The following is a 14851-nucleotide window of genomic DNA, read 5'->3' as shown; positions in this document are numbered from 1 at the left end:
TGAAGCACTACGCCAGGTTGGCACTAGTGTATTTTTGTTTCGGATGTCAGTACGGGATGTCGTAGTACGCCGCGCGACGCGAATCCGTACGAGAGTCAGTCACGCGAGATGCGATCGAATCTGGCCTCGGTGTCGGGAACGAGCCAATGAGATGAGCGTTTTTCGATTTTCCCGGCGGGATCCACTGGCCGTTGTCAGCGTTTGGCCGCGACTTAACCCCTCGCGATTCCGCGCGGACGCCATTCCTGCACACACACCCACACTTCACATCACATAACAAAACTTTAAAAATGGCCTGCATTGCCTCCTCCTTCACCGGCTCCGTCGCGGCCCTCAAGGCGACCAAGGTCACGGTGCGTGCGCGCGCTTCTCCGGTGTTTTTTCCGCGCGGATTCGCGGGAACCCAAACGCGATCGCGTCAGAGAGTTCACGCGCGCGCGTTCGCGAGGGATCGCGACGCGCGCGCGGGCGCGACGAGCGCGAAACGGAAAAATCATGCGCATTGAGCGATGATGCATCCTTCTCGCGGTCGTCGCGGCTCTTTTCCATCGCGCGCGCGGCGTCGCGCGCGGTTTTCGTCGCGCGATCTACTCCGGAGTTCCGCGATACTCGAGATACGATACGGAATCAGAAACTGACCGTCCGCCCCCCTCTCTCTCTCCCTGCGCTGTTCCAGGCCAAGTCCGTGTCCACCGTCGTCAAGGCGGACATCTACCCGGAGTTCGGCACCTACCCGGGCGGCGGCGAGTCCCCGATCATCCCCTTCGGCTCCGAGAAGAACGCCGAGCGTGAGGTCATCCACGGCCGCTGGGCGATGCTCGGCGTGACCGGCGCGTGGGCGGCGGAGAACGGCACGGGCATCCCCTGGTTCACCGCGGGCACCCTCTGCACCCCGGACGACTGCACCGCCGTCGCGGACAAGTTCCCGGGCGCCGTCGCGCCCCTCGCCCCGGAGGGCTCCGGCTACCCGTCCTTCTGGAACGTCCTCATCATTGAGGTCGTCCTCGTCGGCCTCGCCGAGGCGTACCGCACCGGCCTCTCCGACCCGGTCTTCGATGAGCTCACCGTCGGTGACGTCTCCCCGGGTGGCCGCTTCGACCCCCTCGGCCTCGCCGAGTCCGGTGACCTCGAGGAGCTCAAGATCAAGGAGCTCAAGCACTGCCGCCTCTCCATGTTCGCGTGGCTCGGCTGCATCATGCAGGGCCTCGCCACCCAGGAGGGCCCCATCGCCAACTGGCAGGCGCACGTCGCGGACCCGGTCCACGCCAACGTCCTCACCAACGCGGCGTCCGGCTTCGGCTTCTACTAAGTGCTTCGCCACTTCTCGCACGGCGCGAGTTTTCCCTGTATCTCAATAGTGCAGGTTTTTTCCATGACCGCCGCGCGTTGCCCGCTAAATAATAAAATTTGTTATGAAAAGTGAACGCACATATTGTGTATTTGCACAAAAATCGACGTCTTGTCTCGCACGCGCGCGCTCCTTCCTCTTCGAACGACATCGTGTACTTCGCCTCGCGCCTCGTTCGTCGCCCGCTTCCTCTCGTCATGGTCGCGCGTTCCCGCGTCGTTGTCAGTTTCGACGGGCCGCGGCTGCGAAAAATAAACCTGGTCGAATTCTCGTACGTACTGTATCCGTACTGTACGCCTATTCGCACAGAGCAATTAGTTAGAGACCACGGGTCAGGGCAGTCTGGGGGGATAACGGCGACGAGTCGAACGCTTTTTCGCCATCGCTCGGGGCGCGGGGCGCGCGCTCACGCGGAGCATGAACCACCCCGATCTCCACCGCGTCCCGTCGACGCTCGCGTCGGACGCGGCGCCGGGGTCGCCCTCGGGCGAGATCCTCGCGCTCGTCCTCGTGTGCGTGATGTGCGGCGCGCTGCAGCATCTCACGCGTCGATCCCCCGCCTCGGGCGATCGCGCGGGCGGCGCGAGCGACCGCGGCGCGGAGCACGCCGCGTTCTCGCTGCTCAGACGCAAATACATCGCGGTGTACGTCTTGGGGACGTTCGGGGACTGGATCCAGGGCGCGTATCTGTACGCGCTGTATCGCGAGCACGGGTTCGCGATGGCGGACATCGGGCGCGTCTTCATCCTGGGCTACTTCGCGTCCGCGACCGTGGGGACGTACGTCTCGTCGTTAGGCGACACGCACGGGCATCGAAAGCTAGTCATCACGTACGGCGTCTTGTACGGCACCGCGTGCCTCATGATGCGGAGCAGCGACGTCGGCGCGCTGCTCTTGAGCCGCGTCATGTCCGGCGTCGCGTACTCTCTCCTCTTCTCGTCGTTCGAGTCGTGGGCCATCGTCGAGACGCGCGCGCGGCGGTTAGACCGTCGGTACCTCGTTCGCTTGTTCGCGTCCGCGACGTTCTTCAACGCCGTGAGCGCGGTGCTCGCGGGTATGGTGGGGAACGTCGCGGTGAGTCACTTCGCGAGAGAGGGGGGGGGCGTCGGAGGGGAGGCGCGGAACGAGACGGCGACGGCGACGGCGACGGCGACGGCGACGGCGGCGGCGGGAGCGGGCGCGGGCGCGGGCGCGATGTACACGAACGCGTACAGTCCCGCTTTCGACGTCGGCGCGGTCGCGCTGTTCGCGTGCGCGTTCGCGGCGTTTCGGTGGTGGCGGGACCCGTCGCCTCCCGCGACCGGCGGCGGCGGCGGCGGCGGGGCGGGGATGGGGAAGGGGATCGGCGGCGACGGCGCGTTGGACGCGGCGGGCGGGAGCGGCGATTTGATCGACATCATTCCGTCGTCGCCGATCGGAGGGCCGATCCCGGCGCGCGGCTCGCGGTGGAACCGCGACGACGACGCGGACGCGGCGGAGTCGGGGATGCCCCGCGCGGCGGCGGCGGCGGCGGCGGCCGCCGCCGCCGCCCCGAGCGAGACGGGCGCCGGCGTCATGCGCGCGGTGTCCGCGGTATTCAACGAGCCGGAACTCCTCTCGCTCGGGGTGATCAACGCGCTGTACGAAGCGTCCCTGCACGTGTTCGTGTTCGTGTGGACGCCCGCGCTCGAACGCCGCGGCGGCGACCGCGCGGTGCCTCACGGCGTCGTGTTTTCGCTGTTCATGGCGTGCAAGATGGCGGGGTCGCAAGCGTACACCGCGTTCGGGGAGCGCGTCCCCGCGGGGACGACGCTGAGGGCCGTCTTCCTCGGGTCCCTGATCGCGTTCGCGACGCCGATCGCGTTTCACGGGTACTGGATCACTCTGCTCTGCTTCTGCGGCTTCGAGTTTGGCTTGGGGATGTACTGGCCCGCCATCGCGGTGCTGCGCGCAGAGCTCGTCCCGAACCGCCTCCGAGCGACGATGACGAGCGTGTTTCGGGTTCCGCTGAACGCGCTCGTGATCGCGTGCCTCGCGTTCGCGGGGAGCTCGAGCGAGCCGGGGTTCCTGGCGATGTGCGCGGGGATGATGACGTCGTGTCTGTTCGTCGCTCGGCACAGGGCGCTGAACAAGGAAGCCGCGTGAGAGGCGACCGCGACCGACACGATATAGGATAGGATCTACCATTTTGTATTACTACGCTACCTAGACACACCTCACCGCGTTCACGACTCGCCGCGTCGTCGCGCGGCTGTCGCGGACGTCACCGCGGTCTCTCTCGATACGGCGCGTGGACGTAATACTTCGGCGCCGCGTCCAACCGCACGTGCGTCCACGCCACGCCGCCGCCGTTCGTGGACACCCACACCGGGTCGTCGTCGTCGTCGTCCGCGTCGTCGACCCCCCCGACCCCGTCCCCGACCCCGAGGCGCGCGTCGAGCGTCTCCCCGAGCGCGACGAGGAGCGCGTGCGCGCGCGCGGCGGGCGCGGCGCGGACGAACGCCGCGAGGTGCGCGCCCGGGGAGCGCGACGGCGGGTCGCTCCACGGCGTCGGCGCGACGAGCGTCGCGTCGCCGCCAAGATTTCGATACACCGCGACGCCCCCTCTCGCCTCCGCCTCCGCGCTCGCGAGGTGCTCCGCGAACGTCTCCGGCTCCGGGCTCGCGCCGACGAGCGACGGCGCGCGCGTCACGACGTGCTCGTACTCGCGCTCGAGCGCGCGTCGCGTCAGCGGCGGCGTCTCCCAGTAGAACGCGTCGTGCGGCGACGCGCGCAGCGAGCTCAGGAACGTCTCGCGGAACGTCTCGGCGGAGGGAGCCGCGCCGCGCCAGAGGGATATCACGTCGCGGTTCGACAGCGCGGTCCCGCGCGTCGAGAACGACGTGCGCGTGCCCCCGCCCGGCGCGGCCGAGGACGACGCGACGTAGGCGGCGGAGGAGGAGGAGGAGGCGTCCAGATGCGCGTTTGAGGACGCGGACGCGCTCCGCCGTCGTCCGCTGTCGTCGTGGACGCGCGCGCTGAGCCCCATCGAGGGCGCGGAGAGGCGGCGCGCGGACGCGAGCAGGACGAGGAGCCCGGCGGTCGCGGCGACCTTGACGCCGACGCTCCTCGTCGTCATCCACCCGCTCGCCCGGCGCGGCGAGCGAAGTGATGATGGTCGTCGCTCGAGCCTGGCCGTTTCTCAGGTTTTCTCGTCGTTGTCATTCGCCGATGAAGCCGGTTTCAAGTTTCGGTTTCAGTCCTTTCAACTTTGACCGATAAAAAATCCGCCTCAGCGCGAGCGCTGATGCCGTCATAAACAAAAATCGATCGCCGCGCATCGCCCTTTACGCCGCGCGTCGAACGAGCCACGCACTCATCGACTTGAACATAATGGCCGCTACCAAGGAGCACGAGCCCACCGTCGAGGTGCGCGCCACCCCGCGCGTCGTCTCGCGTCGCGGAGCGCCGTCGACTTCCGGTTTTCCGGAATGTTTCGCTCGTTAGGGTTTGTTTTTCCACCGTCACCCTCCGCTCGGTAGCTGACCTCCTCGCCCTCCCCCCACCCCCGCATCTCTCGCGCGCGCAGGACGTCGAGGACGACGACGTCTCCGACGACGAGGAGGACGACGACGACGAGGAAGAGGGAGAGGGTGCGTTTCTCCCGCCGCCCGCGAGACCCTCGCGCGCGCGTCCGCGCGCCCACACAAATCTCGCCCCCGACCACCACGCGAGGGTCTGGGGTCGTCGCGCGCTCGTTCGCGCGACGGCGCGCGAACGCCGCGCGAACGCCCGCGCGAACGCCCGCGGCGTCTCACGTCCGCGCGCGTCCTCCGCGACGCGCGCGGTCGGCGTCGCGTCTCGACGACGACGGAGGCGTCGCCTTGCCGCGCCCGCCCAGCCCTCCGCGGATGCTTCATCTTCGTCGCGCTCGCCTCGCGTCCGCCCGCGCGCGACGACGACTGACCTCCCCTCCCCCCCTCCCCGCCCGGCCGCCCCCATCTCCCGACCACCACGACAGACGGCAAGCCCAAGCAGAGCCGCAGCGAGAAGAAGAGCCGCAAAGCGATGCTGAAGCTCGGGATGAAGCCTGTCCCCGGCGTCATGCGCGTGACGATCAAAAAGTCCAAGAACATCCTGTTCGTCGTCTCGAAGCCGGACGTGTTCAAGTCCCCGAACAGCGACACGCACGTCATCTTCGGCGAGGCGAAGATCGAGGACCTCAGCGCGGCGTCCCAGGCTGCGGCCGCGGAGCAGTTCAAGAGCGCGGACATGCCCTCTTTGGAGCCCGCGTCTGCGGCGACGATCGAGGAGGAGGACGAAGGCGAGATCGACGAGACGGGCGTGGAGCCCAAGGACATCGAGCTCGTGATGACCCAGGCTGGCGTGTCTCGCGGCAAGGCGGTCAACGCGCTCAAGTCGAACGACGGGGATATCGTTTCTGCGATCATGGATCTGACCATGTGAGGGGGCGGAGAGAGAGAGTGGGTGTAACCGAACGCGAGCGTTTTGTCATATTGGACACGAAGCGAACGGCGTCCAGCGCAATCCCCGGTCGTATGGCTATTTGCCTATGAGCGCGTGGATGCGTATTACAACCCGCGCGCCTACCGTGGAATAGTTTCATCGACTCGAACTCAACTCGCGGTCCGTTCGTCTCGCTCACTTGCGCCCTTTCTTGCCCTTCTTCTTCGCCGCCTCCTCCTCCGCCTTCTTGACAGCCTCCTGCGAAGAATCGAGTTCGAGCGAATCGCGTCCGCGTCAGTCGGAGAACGAAGGATGATGAGATGAAGGGCGTCGCGGCGCGGGGACGGGCGGGACGAAACTCGCGGGGACGATCCGACGCGCGACGAGGCGACGCGCGGGGTGCGATCGCGCCGCTCGTTCGCCGCGCGTCGCGCCGCGCGCGACGCGGACCGCGGCGAGCGCGCTCGAGCGGACGGGGAGTCGACGGATACCTGCTCAGCTTTTTTCGCCATGCGACGCCCGTGCACCGTGTTCTTCATCAGCTCTGGGTCCCTCGACGCTTTCGCCATGCCGCCCGCGAACACCAAGGCGGAGAGGATGAAGAGGCCGTTAAGCGTGTCGAAGATGAAAGGCATGACGGCGGGTCTGCGAGTCGGTCGAGGGCGTGCGCCGGGATGGAGTGAGCGCGCGCGGTGGATAAGCCGCCACAAAGTTTTCCAGTGCAGCACTGATCGCGGAAAAGTGCTGCCTCGATCATTGTCGATTTATAACCGTCGCGGCGCCCTCCGCCGCACAGCGCGACGCGCGCGATGGCGTCCCCCGACGCGATCGCCGCCGCCGGAAAAGACGCCCTCACGCGTTTTCTGTCCTGGTGCGACGCCGAGGGCGTCGTGCACGACCGCGACGCGCTCGAGATCCGCGTCTTCGTCGACCGCTCCGGCGGGGACTCGTCCGAGTCGATCCGATGCCACTACGCGGTGCACGCGCGCGATGACCTCCCCGCGGACGTCGAGATCGTCTCCGCGATCCCAAAGAAGGCGTGCCTCAGCGCGAGGACGTGCTCGGTCGCGAAAGAGCTGAGAGACGCGCGCCTTGGCGGCGGCTTAGCGCTGAACGTCGCTGTCATGGTCGAGCGCGCGCTCGGAAGCGAGAGCCGATGGCGCGACTACTTCGCCGTCCTCCCGTCCCGCGGCGAGCGCACGCTGCCGATGTTCTGGACGGAGGCACGGCTGGAAGCGCTGAAGGGGACGGACCTCGCGACGCACGTGCGCGAGGACGCGGAGAACCTGCGAGCGGACTACGACGAGGAGGTCGTCAACGGCCTGTGCGTCGCGCATCCCGAGAAGTTTCGCAGAGAGGAGCTGACGTTCGAGAGGTACCTCGAAGCCGCGTCCCTGAGCGCGTCGAGGGCGTTTTACATCGGCGAGGAGTGCGGCGAGGCGCTCGTGCCGTGGGCGGACATGTTCAACCATCGAACGGACGACGAGACCGTTCGCGTCTTGGGCGCGGACGAAGAGGAGGAAGAAGACGAGGAGGAGGAAGAGGAGGAGGAGGAAGACGAGGAAGAGGACGACGAGGAAGAGGACGACGACGCCGCCGCGCCGCCGCCCCCGCTGACGACCCCTCAGGGCGCGCTCGTCATCCACACCCACAAGGCGGTCTCCAAAGGCGACGAGCTGTTCAACACGTTCGGCCAGCAGAACAACGCGTCGTTGCTGCACAAGTACGGGTTCTGCGAGCGCGGCAACGCGCACGCGACGATCGCCGTCGACCTCGCGCTCGCGCGCGACGCCCTCGGCGCGGACGCCGTCGCGGACGCGGTCGCGGCGCTCGGGATGGACGGGTTCGAAGACGGCGACGCGGACGCGTACTTCGAGATCGCGCGCGGGGAGGACGGCGGCGTGGAGGTGGAGCCGGGGTTGTTAGCGTTGTGCGAGCGCGTGGGGAAGGCGCGGCGCGGCGAGGACGAGGACGAGGACGAGGACGAGGGCGCGACGGCGACGGCGTTGGCGAGCGTTCTCGACGCGCGCGAGGGTTTGTACCCGCGCGCGGAGAAGGGGGACGGGGCGGCGGCGGCGACGGCCGCGCCGCCGGCGGGGGGAGGCGTCGTCGGTCTGGAGGCCGCGATGGTGCTTCGCGAGGGCGAGCTCGAGTTAATAGACGCTGCGAGACGGAAGCACTGCGTCTCGTCGAAGCGGCGGAAAAAGAACGCGTAGCGGACGGAAGAACGAATCGGGGCTCGTGGTGTAGTATGGATATGTTTCATCAAGCTCACACGACCTGGTAGCTCTCGCACACGATCGCGGACTCGCCGAAAAACTTAACGGCGCCGCCGTCCGTCGTCCGCGTCACCTGGTCCACCTTCACGTCGCACAGCGTGTCCTTCGACGTGAAGTCGACTGAGATCGGGAAAAACGCCTCGCTCTCCGTCGCCGGGACGACAAACTCCATGCTGCCGTTCCTGTTCGACTCGTCGATCAGCGTGATGTCCCAGTACAGCACGTGCCTGCGCGAATCGTACCGGTGATCGCCGTCGATCTGGTTCACGGTCGGGGGCTCGCGCAGCGCGGGGAGGGGGATCGCGATCACGACGTTGTGTAAGTCGAACGCGCTCGCGGCTTCGTACTCGATCGAGACGAACGAGTCCCCGCCGCTGACGGACGGCCAGCAGTTGATCGACAGCGGGACTTTGCTCTCGTCCGTGGTCTGAAACCGCCACTTCAAGATCCCGAGCGGCGAGCCCATCGGGAACGGACGATTCGGGTCCTTCAGACCCAACACGTTCTCCGACGCGTGCAGGTTCTTGTCGATGTTCGGGTGCGTCTTGAACTGGAACCCCTCGTTGACGCCCGTGTTGATCGCGACGCGGATGAACGCGTCCTCCTCGCCGCCGGACACTTCGAGCATCATCGTGCCCTGGAGCTCCATGGATTCGAGGCCGCCGTCTTTCTTTAACACGACGGAGAGCTTCTCTTCGATCTGAAGCGAGACGCCCTCGCGCGCGACGGCGGGCACCCCGGCGCGCGGCGCCCCCGCCGCCGCCCTGGAGTCCAACTCCACCGCCTCGCCCTCCGCGCGGAGGTTCTCCAGGAACTTGTTTTGCTTCTGCTTCCCGCCGAGGACGAGCCCGCGCGACGGGCCGGACTTGGACGGCACGGACGGCGCCGCCGCGCCGCGGGAGCTCCCGCCCATGGCCCCCATCCCGCCGCCGCCGCCGCCGCCCGCGTCCAGATCCCCAAAGCTGCCGCTGCTCCCGAACCCGCCTCCACCCATGCCACCTCTTCCGCCGCCCATGTCGTCGTGGTACCCTCCCACGCCGCTGCCGCCGTACCCTCCGCCGCCCATGCCGCGGTGCGAGCGCCCTCCGCCGCCGGGCATGGATTCGATCTTGTGCTTGTCGATCTCCATCGCCTTCCTCTTCATCACGTCCTTCGTGTCGTTGATCTTGCTCTGGATGATCATCTTGTGCAGCTTCTCTTCGTGCGACTCCATCTCCGTGAACGTCCGCACCTGCGAGATCGTGACGTTCTCCTTGTGCCCCAGCGAGATGACCTCGTCGAACGCGAAGATCAGGTCGAACGCCGCTCGGCTCACGCCCTCCTCGTCCGTCTGCATCTGCGTGTACTCGGGGAGAACCTTCGACAGCACGCGCAGGGTGTCGAGATCTTCCAGGATGTTCGACGCCTTGTTCGTGACGAGCAGGAGGTACATGTTCCCTTGGTCGATCGGCTGGTACACGTACCGGACGTTCTCCGTCTCCACGTACGTGTGCTGCTTCCCGGATCCGACGAGCTTCGGAAACGCGGCTAGGAGGCCCTCGATGCGGATGCGCGTCATCGGGACGAACTGCCTCGAGACGAGCGCCTTGCCGCCCTTGGTCACGACGGACGCGGCGAGGACGACCTGCGCGGGCGATCGTGGTTTTTTTTAAATCGCATCGCGCGGGACGGGGGGGGATCGCGGCGTCGGATGATGACGACGAGAGACGAGGGGGCGCGGGTCGCGCGAGGCGAGCGCGGAGAAACGAAATGGACGGCGCGCGCGCGAGATCGCGCGCGCGGGGTGGGGCGCGACGACGCGGGGGATCGCGCGCGCACCATGATGACGGCGAGTCACGCGTTTTCGACGACGATCGAGTCGTGCGACGACGCCGCGCGCGCTCGGTGCTCCGCGCGAAGTGACGCGCGCGCGCTCTTTAGGTTTCCGTTCGACCAGCGCATGATGAGCTGCAGCAGGAGGAGAAACCGAAACTGGTATTAAAGACGTTAGATGATGGAGACATCAGATGGATTTCTGTAGTCACTGCCACGCCACGTGCCACCAGTCATCGCATCGCGATCGCCTTCGGCGTCCCCGGCACTCCTCCCGGCACTCCTCCATGACGCTCGCCGCGGTCGCTTCGACCGCCGCGCCCGCGCGGACGCCGTCCGTCGCGCGTCGTCGCGCGTCGTCCTCGTCGCGCCCGTCGTCGACGAGATGCCGGGACGTGCGCGCCAACCTCTTCGGCGGGCTGTTCGACGGCGACAAGAAGACGACGACGAAGAAGGCCTCCTCGGGGGGAAGCGGCGGCGCGAAGAAGAAACCCGCCGGGAAGAAGACGTCGTCGTCGTCGTCGTCGCAGAAGCTCGAGCCGTTCCCGAAAGACTACGCGCAGCTGATACGCCAAGCGCAGGCGTCGCTCCAGGCGGCGCTGGACGACGGCGTCGAGCTCTTGGAGATTCAGTTCCCGAGCGGCGGCCTCGACACCGCGCCCGGGGACGTCGAGGGAAACGTGGAGAACAACCTCACGGTCGCGCACTTGCGAGGGATATGCTCGCAGTTCGAGAGAAACGGCACCGCGAAGACGACGCGGGTGTTCTTCCCGGATCCGATCGAACGCTCGCTCGCGCTCACGGGCGCGGCGCCTTCGCCCGACGGCGTGCGGCCGCCGGAAAACTCGCAGACGAAGCCGCAGTTCGCGTCGTTCCCCGGGCCGATCGATTACCTCGAGCAGCCGGACTTCTTGTCCGTGTCCGGGTTGGATAAGATGCTGGGCACGCGGAAGACGGTCGCGATGCGCGTGCCGGAGAGCGACACCGCGTTCGTCGTCGCGTATCCGTGCACCAACGTGAGCGAGCTCGTGTGCACGCGAGAACTCCGCGAGGGCGAGTTGGCCCGCGCCGGCCCGGCGCGGCCGATCGTGATGTGCAACGGCGAGCTCGAGCGCACGAGGAGCGAGTACTACCCGTCGTTCTGGAACGTCGGGGAGATGAAGCCTTTGCGGGGGTTCGCGAGGGAGTTCGAGGGCGTGTATTTCGTGCACAACTACAAAGGGAGCAACCCCGCGGTGCTGTTCCGAGCGTATCCGGGGCCGTGGCAGGTGCTCAGGCGACGTCGCGACACGGACACGTACGACATCGTGTACACGTGCGAGGAGTACCCCGGGCTGCAGAAGGTCGCGCTCGACATCTTGCCGAAGTATCCGTGAGCGAGGAGAGACGTCTTCTAATCTAAATTAGGCTCATCAGGACGTTTCGCGTCGTCCGACGAAAAACGAAACGTCGCGCGGCCCGTCCGCGCGCGCGTCCACTCCGCGACGCGCGCGGCACGCCTCGCGCGCCGTCTCCATCGCGCGACGCGCTCTCGTCGCTCTCTTCTCTCCTCGCGCGCGCGATACCCCCGCGTCGACCGACGCGCGCGGCGCGCGTCGCGGCCGCGATGTCGCCCCCGCGCGCGCGCGATCGCGACGACGACGCCAATGGGGAAACGCCAACGCTCGTCGTGACCGTCGTCCCCGGCTCCGGGCTCCGGACGCCGACGCTCCCGCCCGGACCCGGGGTACGACCGTCGGACGTCCTGCGCGCGAGCGACGCGCGATTGTCGAGTCGCGCGCCGCCGCTCGCGAAGCCGCCCTCGCGCGTCTCCGACGACGACCGCCGCGGGCGGTTCCCGAGCGCGTCCGAGCGATCGCTCGGCGCGGCGTTCTCGGGCTCCCAGGGAGACGACGACGGTTGGGTCCACCGCGACGACGACGACGACGACGACGACGACGACGACGACGCGCGGCGAGGCGCGAGGACGAAGAAGACGCTCGTCCCGCGCGCGATCCGCGCGCGCGTCGTCCGCGCCCTGGACTCGATCCCGTCGCAGTGCGTCCTCCTCCTCGCGCTGACGTGCGCGCTGTTTCTCGTGGACGCGGTCGCGTACGCGTCGGCGCCGGACCGCGTCGACTTTTGGGTCGCCGTGACGCTGTGCGTGACGCTGCTGCTGTTCGTCCTCGAGCTCGCCGCCAACTCGCTGTGCCGCGACGCGTACGCGTGGAGCTTCTTCTTCTGGATGGACCTCATCGGCACCGCGGCGATCGTCGCGGACGTGGAGTGGCTCTCGCGGGGGTGGCTCCCGCCGGACGGCGCGTCTTCCGTGGGGCCGCACGACGTGTCGATTCTGTCCACGTTTCGCGTCGCGCGCGCGGCGCGGGTGGGCGCGCGCGTGCAGTCGCTCGCGCGCGTCGCGCGGATGTTTCCCGTGTTGAGGTTGTGCAGGACGTGCGCGGGCGGCGGCGGAGGAGGCGGGGACACGAAAGAGCGGAAGAGCGGAAGAGGCGACGGGACGAGCGCGAAGAAAAAAAAATCCGGCGTCGCGTCGTCCACGGGCACCGGGAACATCGCGCGGAACCTCCGTGAGAGCATGTCCAAAATCGTCGCCATCCTCGTCATACTGACGATATTCGCCGCGCCGATGCTGACGTGGGACGACTCGTACACGATCCCGTCCGCGTACTTCGCGTCGTTGAAAGCGGTCAGCGCGGTCGACGGCGGCGGCGCGGCGTTGACCGAGACGCACGGCGACGCCATCGGCGCGGAATTCTTTGATTTTTTCCAAGTCGGCGAACGCAAGCCCGTCGCGCTCGCGCTCGGGAACCGAACCTGGGACTTCAGCGACTCCTTCTCGCGCTCGCGCAGAAGCACGGACAGGCTCGAGGTCACCGCGGGCGCGTGCGACGAGACGTGGTCGAAGGCTGCGGACGCGGGGCACGGCGAGTGCGTCGCGATGGAGCTGAACATCGCTCCGGTGAATCAGTGGACGGCGCTCATGAACATGGGGATGGTGATGTTCGTCGTCGCCGAGCTCGTGTTGATCTCCGCGCTGCTGGCGCGGGTGACGAGCCGGCAGGTCATCGTGCCGTTGGATCGGATATTCGAGAACATGAAGAAGAACATGGATAAGATCACCGGGGCGTTTCGCGGGAAAATGGACGGCGGCGGCGACGACGGCGACGACGACGACGACGGCGGCATGCACGCGATGGAGGCGTCGATCGAGAAGCTCACGCGTCTCGTCAAACACGTCGCCGGGTCTGGCGCGCAAGGCGGGCACATGTTTAACGAGTACGTCAACGACGCGAACGTGGACGAGAAGACCAGGGCGTGGTTGAACGCGAATTACGGCGGCGGAGGCGGCGGCGGCGGCGGCGGCAGCGCCGCCGCCGCCGCCGGGGAGCCGTCTGGCGACGATGGCGCCGTCGCGAACGACGGCGACGCGCCGACCGTCGTCGTCGGCCTCGGCGCGGCGTACAAGAGCGCGCCGGACTCGCCGAGCACCGGCACCGGCGGCGGCGGGAAGGAACGCGAGCGCAAGTTTAGCGTCGACAGCGGCGACGCCGGCGACGACGCGCGGTCGGACGACGACGAGTTCAGCGCGACGTCGCCGTTCCCTCTGCGCGCGGGACCGGAGCTTCAACTGCGACAGGCGCGGAAGCGGTCGAGGACGCGGATGATGGCCGCGAACGCGGCCGCGTCCGCGGCGGCGGCGTGCGACATCCCGTTGCCTCCCGGGCTCGATCACACGCTCATCAACACGTGGGATTTCGACGTCCTCTCGCTGTCCTCCGAGGAGACGCGCGCGTACGTGCTCCTCATGTTCGGCGCGCTCGGGCTTCTTCGCTCCTCGGACGACGCGCGCCCGGCGCCGAAAGCGAGCTTGAACGCGGAGCAAGCGTCCACGGAGGGGTTCTGCGACTGCAATACGATTTGGAATTTCCTCGTGCGCGTTGAAGGCGGGTACCGCGCGAACCCGTATCACAACTGGCAGCACGCCGTGGACGTCACGCACACAGTGTATCGTTTCATCGTCATCACGGAACTGCGAACACACATCACGCAAGTCGAGAAGTTCGCGCTCATGATCGCCGCGCTGTCGCACGATCTCGACCACCCCGGGGTCTCGAACGCGTTTTTAGTAAACGCGAAAGACACGCTCGCGACGGTGTACAACGACAACAGCGTCTTGGAGAATTCGCACATCGCGTGTTTGTACTCGATCATCCACACGCGACAGACGCGCGGAGTGAAAAGCGCGAACGGCGACGTCAAAGGCGCGGCAGCGATGGCGGCGGCGAGGATACGCACGCGAAGTGTCGTGTCGATGAACGCCGTCCACGAGGACGCGGATAGCGACCCTCCCGAGGAGGACGTCGCGAACGTGTTCGCCGCGCTGGACGACCCGCTGTACCGCGAAGTCCGGAAGATCATCATCGCGACGGTGTTACACACGGACATGAGTCACCACTTCAAGATGGTGTCGCAGATGGAGGTGTTCTACGAGATTCACAGCGCGGGAATTAAAGCCAACACGCGTCGCGTGAACCGCGGCGTGATGGTCGACTGCATCTACGACAAGCCGGACGACCGGCAGTTCATCCTAAACGTCATCCTGCACGCGGCGGACATCTCGAACGCGGTGAAGCCGTTCAAGACGTACGAGAAGTGGGCGCACAGGGTCTTAGGCGAGTTCTTCAACCAGGGCGACATGGAGCGCGCGCGCGGGGTGCCGATTTCGCCGATGATGGACTCGAGCTCCACGAACGCGGCGTCTTCGCAGATAAACTTCATCGAGTTCATCGTCGCGCCGCTGTACGCGTCGTTCGTGAAGCTGTTCCCGGAGACCGCCGCGCTGGTCGGGCACATGGTCGGGAACAGGATTCACTACCAGGCCGTGCTCGAGAGCGAGCTCGACGGCGGCGGCGGCGGCGGCGGCGCGACGAGCGCGATCGGCTGCCGCGCCGGCGAAGGCAAAAACGCGGAGGCGAAGTCGCACGAG

At 67.2% G+C, this 14851-nt stretch overlaps 8 protein-coding genes across 8 annotated transcripts; 6 read left to right on the top strand and 2 right to left on the bottom strand.

The window, feature by feature from the left end:
- Nucleotides 1-248: 248 nt before the first annotated feature.
- LHCP2.7 (prasinophyte specific chlorophyll a/b-binding protein) lies at nt 249-1451 on the top strand. The gene is made up of 2 exons (XM_003055426.1): nt 249-353; nt 677-1451. The coding sequence occupies exons 1-2, from the start codon at nt 291-293 to the stop codon at nt 1307-1309; spliced, it is 696 nt and encodes a 231-aa protein (XP_003055472.1). The 5' UTR covers nt 249-290; the 3' UTR covers nt 1310-1451.
- Nucleotides 1452-1867: 416 nt separating this feature from the next.
- On the top strand, nt 1868-3472 carry MICPUCDRAFT_12882 (major facilitator superfamily; the record flags this gene model as incomplete). The annotated part of the gene is made up of 2 exons (XM_003055425.1): nt 1868-2544; nt 2884-3472. The coding sequence occupies 2 exons, from the start codon at nt 1868-1870 to the stop codon at nt 3470-3472; spliced, it is 1266 nt and encodes a 421-aa protein (XP_003055471.1).
- A 118-nt stretch (nt 3473-3590) lies between these two features.
- MICPUCDRAFT_50138 (uncharacterized protein) lies at nt 3591-4445 on the bottom strand (the record flags this gene model as incomplete). Its single annotated transcript, XM_003054892.1, has 1 exon — nt 3591-4445. The coding sequence occupies one exon, from the start codon at nt 4443-4445 to the stop codon at nt 3591-3593; it is 855 nt and encodes a 284-aa protein (XP_003054938.1).
- Nucleotides 4446-4699: 254 nt separating this feature from the next.
- Nucleotides 4700-5773, top strand: MICPUCDRAFT_50137 (uncharacterized protein; the record flags this gene model as incomplete). The annotated part of the gene is made up of 3 exons (XM_003055424.1): nt 4700-4735; nt 4896-4959; nt 5328-5773. The coding sequence occupies 3 exons, from the start codon at nt 4700-4702 to the stop codon at nt 5771-5773; spliced, it is 546 nt and encodes a 181-aa protein (XP_003055470.1).
- Nucleotides 5774-6582: 809 nt separating this feature from the next.
- MICPUCDRAFT_50136 (uncharacterized protein) lies at nt 6583-7989 on the top strand (the record flags this gene model as incomplete). The annotated part of the gene is made up of 1 exon (XM_003055423.1): nt 6583-7989. The coding sequence occupies one exon, from the start codon at nt 6583-6585 to the stop codon at nt 7987-7989; it is 1407 nt and encodes a 468-aa protein (XP_003055469.1).
- A 14-nt stretch (nt 7990-8003) lies between these two features.
- Nucleotides 8004-9873, bottom strand: MICPUCDRAFT_50135 (uncharacterized protein; the record flags this gene model as incomplete). Its single annotated transcript, XM_003054891.1, has 2 exons — nt 8004-9676; nt 9871-9873. The coding sequence occupies 2 exons, from the start codon at nt 9871-9873 to the stop codon at nt 8045-8047; spliced, it is 1635 nt and encodes a 544-aa protein (XP_003054937.1). The 3' UTR covers nt 8004-8044.
- A 563-nt stretch (nt 9874-10436) lies between these two features.
- On the top strand, nt 10437-11228 carry MICPUCDRAFT_5020 (uncharacterized protein; the record flags this gene model as incomplete). The annotated part of the gene is made up of 2 exons (XM_003055422.1): nt 10437-10691; nt 10728-11228. Coding segments are annotated over 2 exons (756 nt in total), but the record flags the coding sequence as incomplete, so codon positions are not given.
- A 2552-nt stretch (nt 11229-13780) lies between these two features.
- MICPUCDRAFT_4522 (uncharacterized protein) lies at nt 13781-14671 on the top strand (the record flags this gene model as incomplete). Its single annotated transcript, XM_003055421.1, has 3 exons — nt 13781-14098; nt 14219-14344; nt 14432-14671. Coding segments are annotated over 3 exons (684 nt in total), but the record flags the coding sequence as incomplete, so codon positions are not given.
- Between the last annotated feature and the right edge of the window lie 180 nt (nt 14672-14851).

The sequence above is a fragment of the Micromonas pusilla genome (assembly GCF_000151265.4).
Source record: "Micromonas pusilla CCMP1545 genomic scaffold MICPUCscaffold_1, whole genome shotgun sequence".
NCBI lineage: Eukaryota > Viridiplantae > Chlorophyta > Mamiellophyceae > Mamiellales > Mamiellaceae > Micromonas > Micromonas pusilla.
This window is presented reverse-complemented; position numbering and strand designations above follow the sequence as displayed.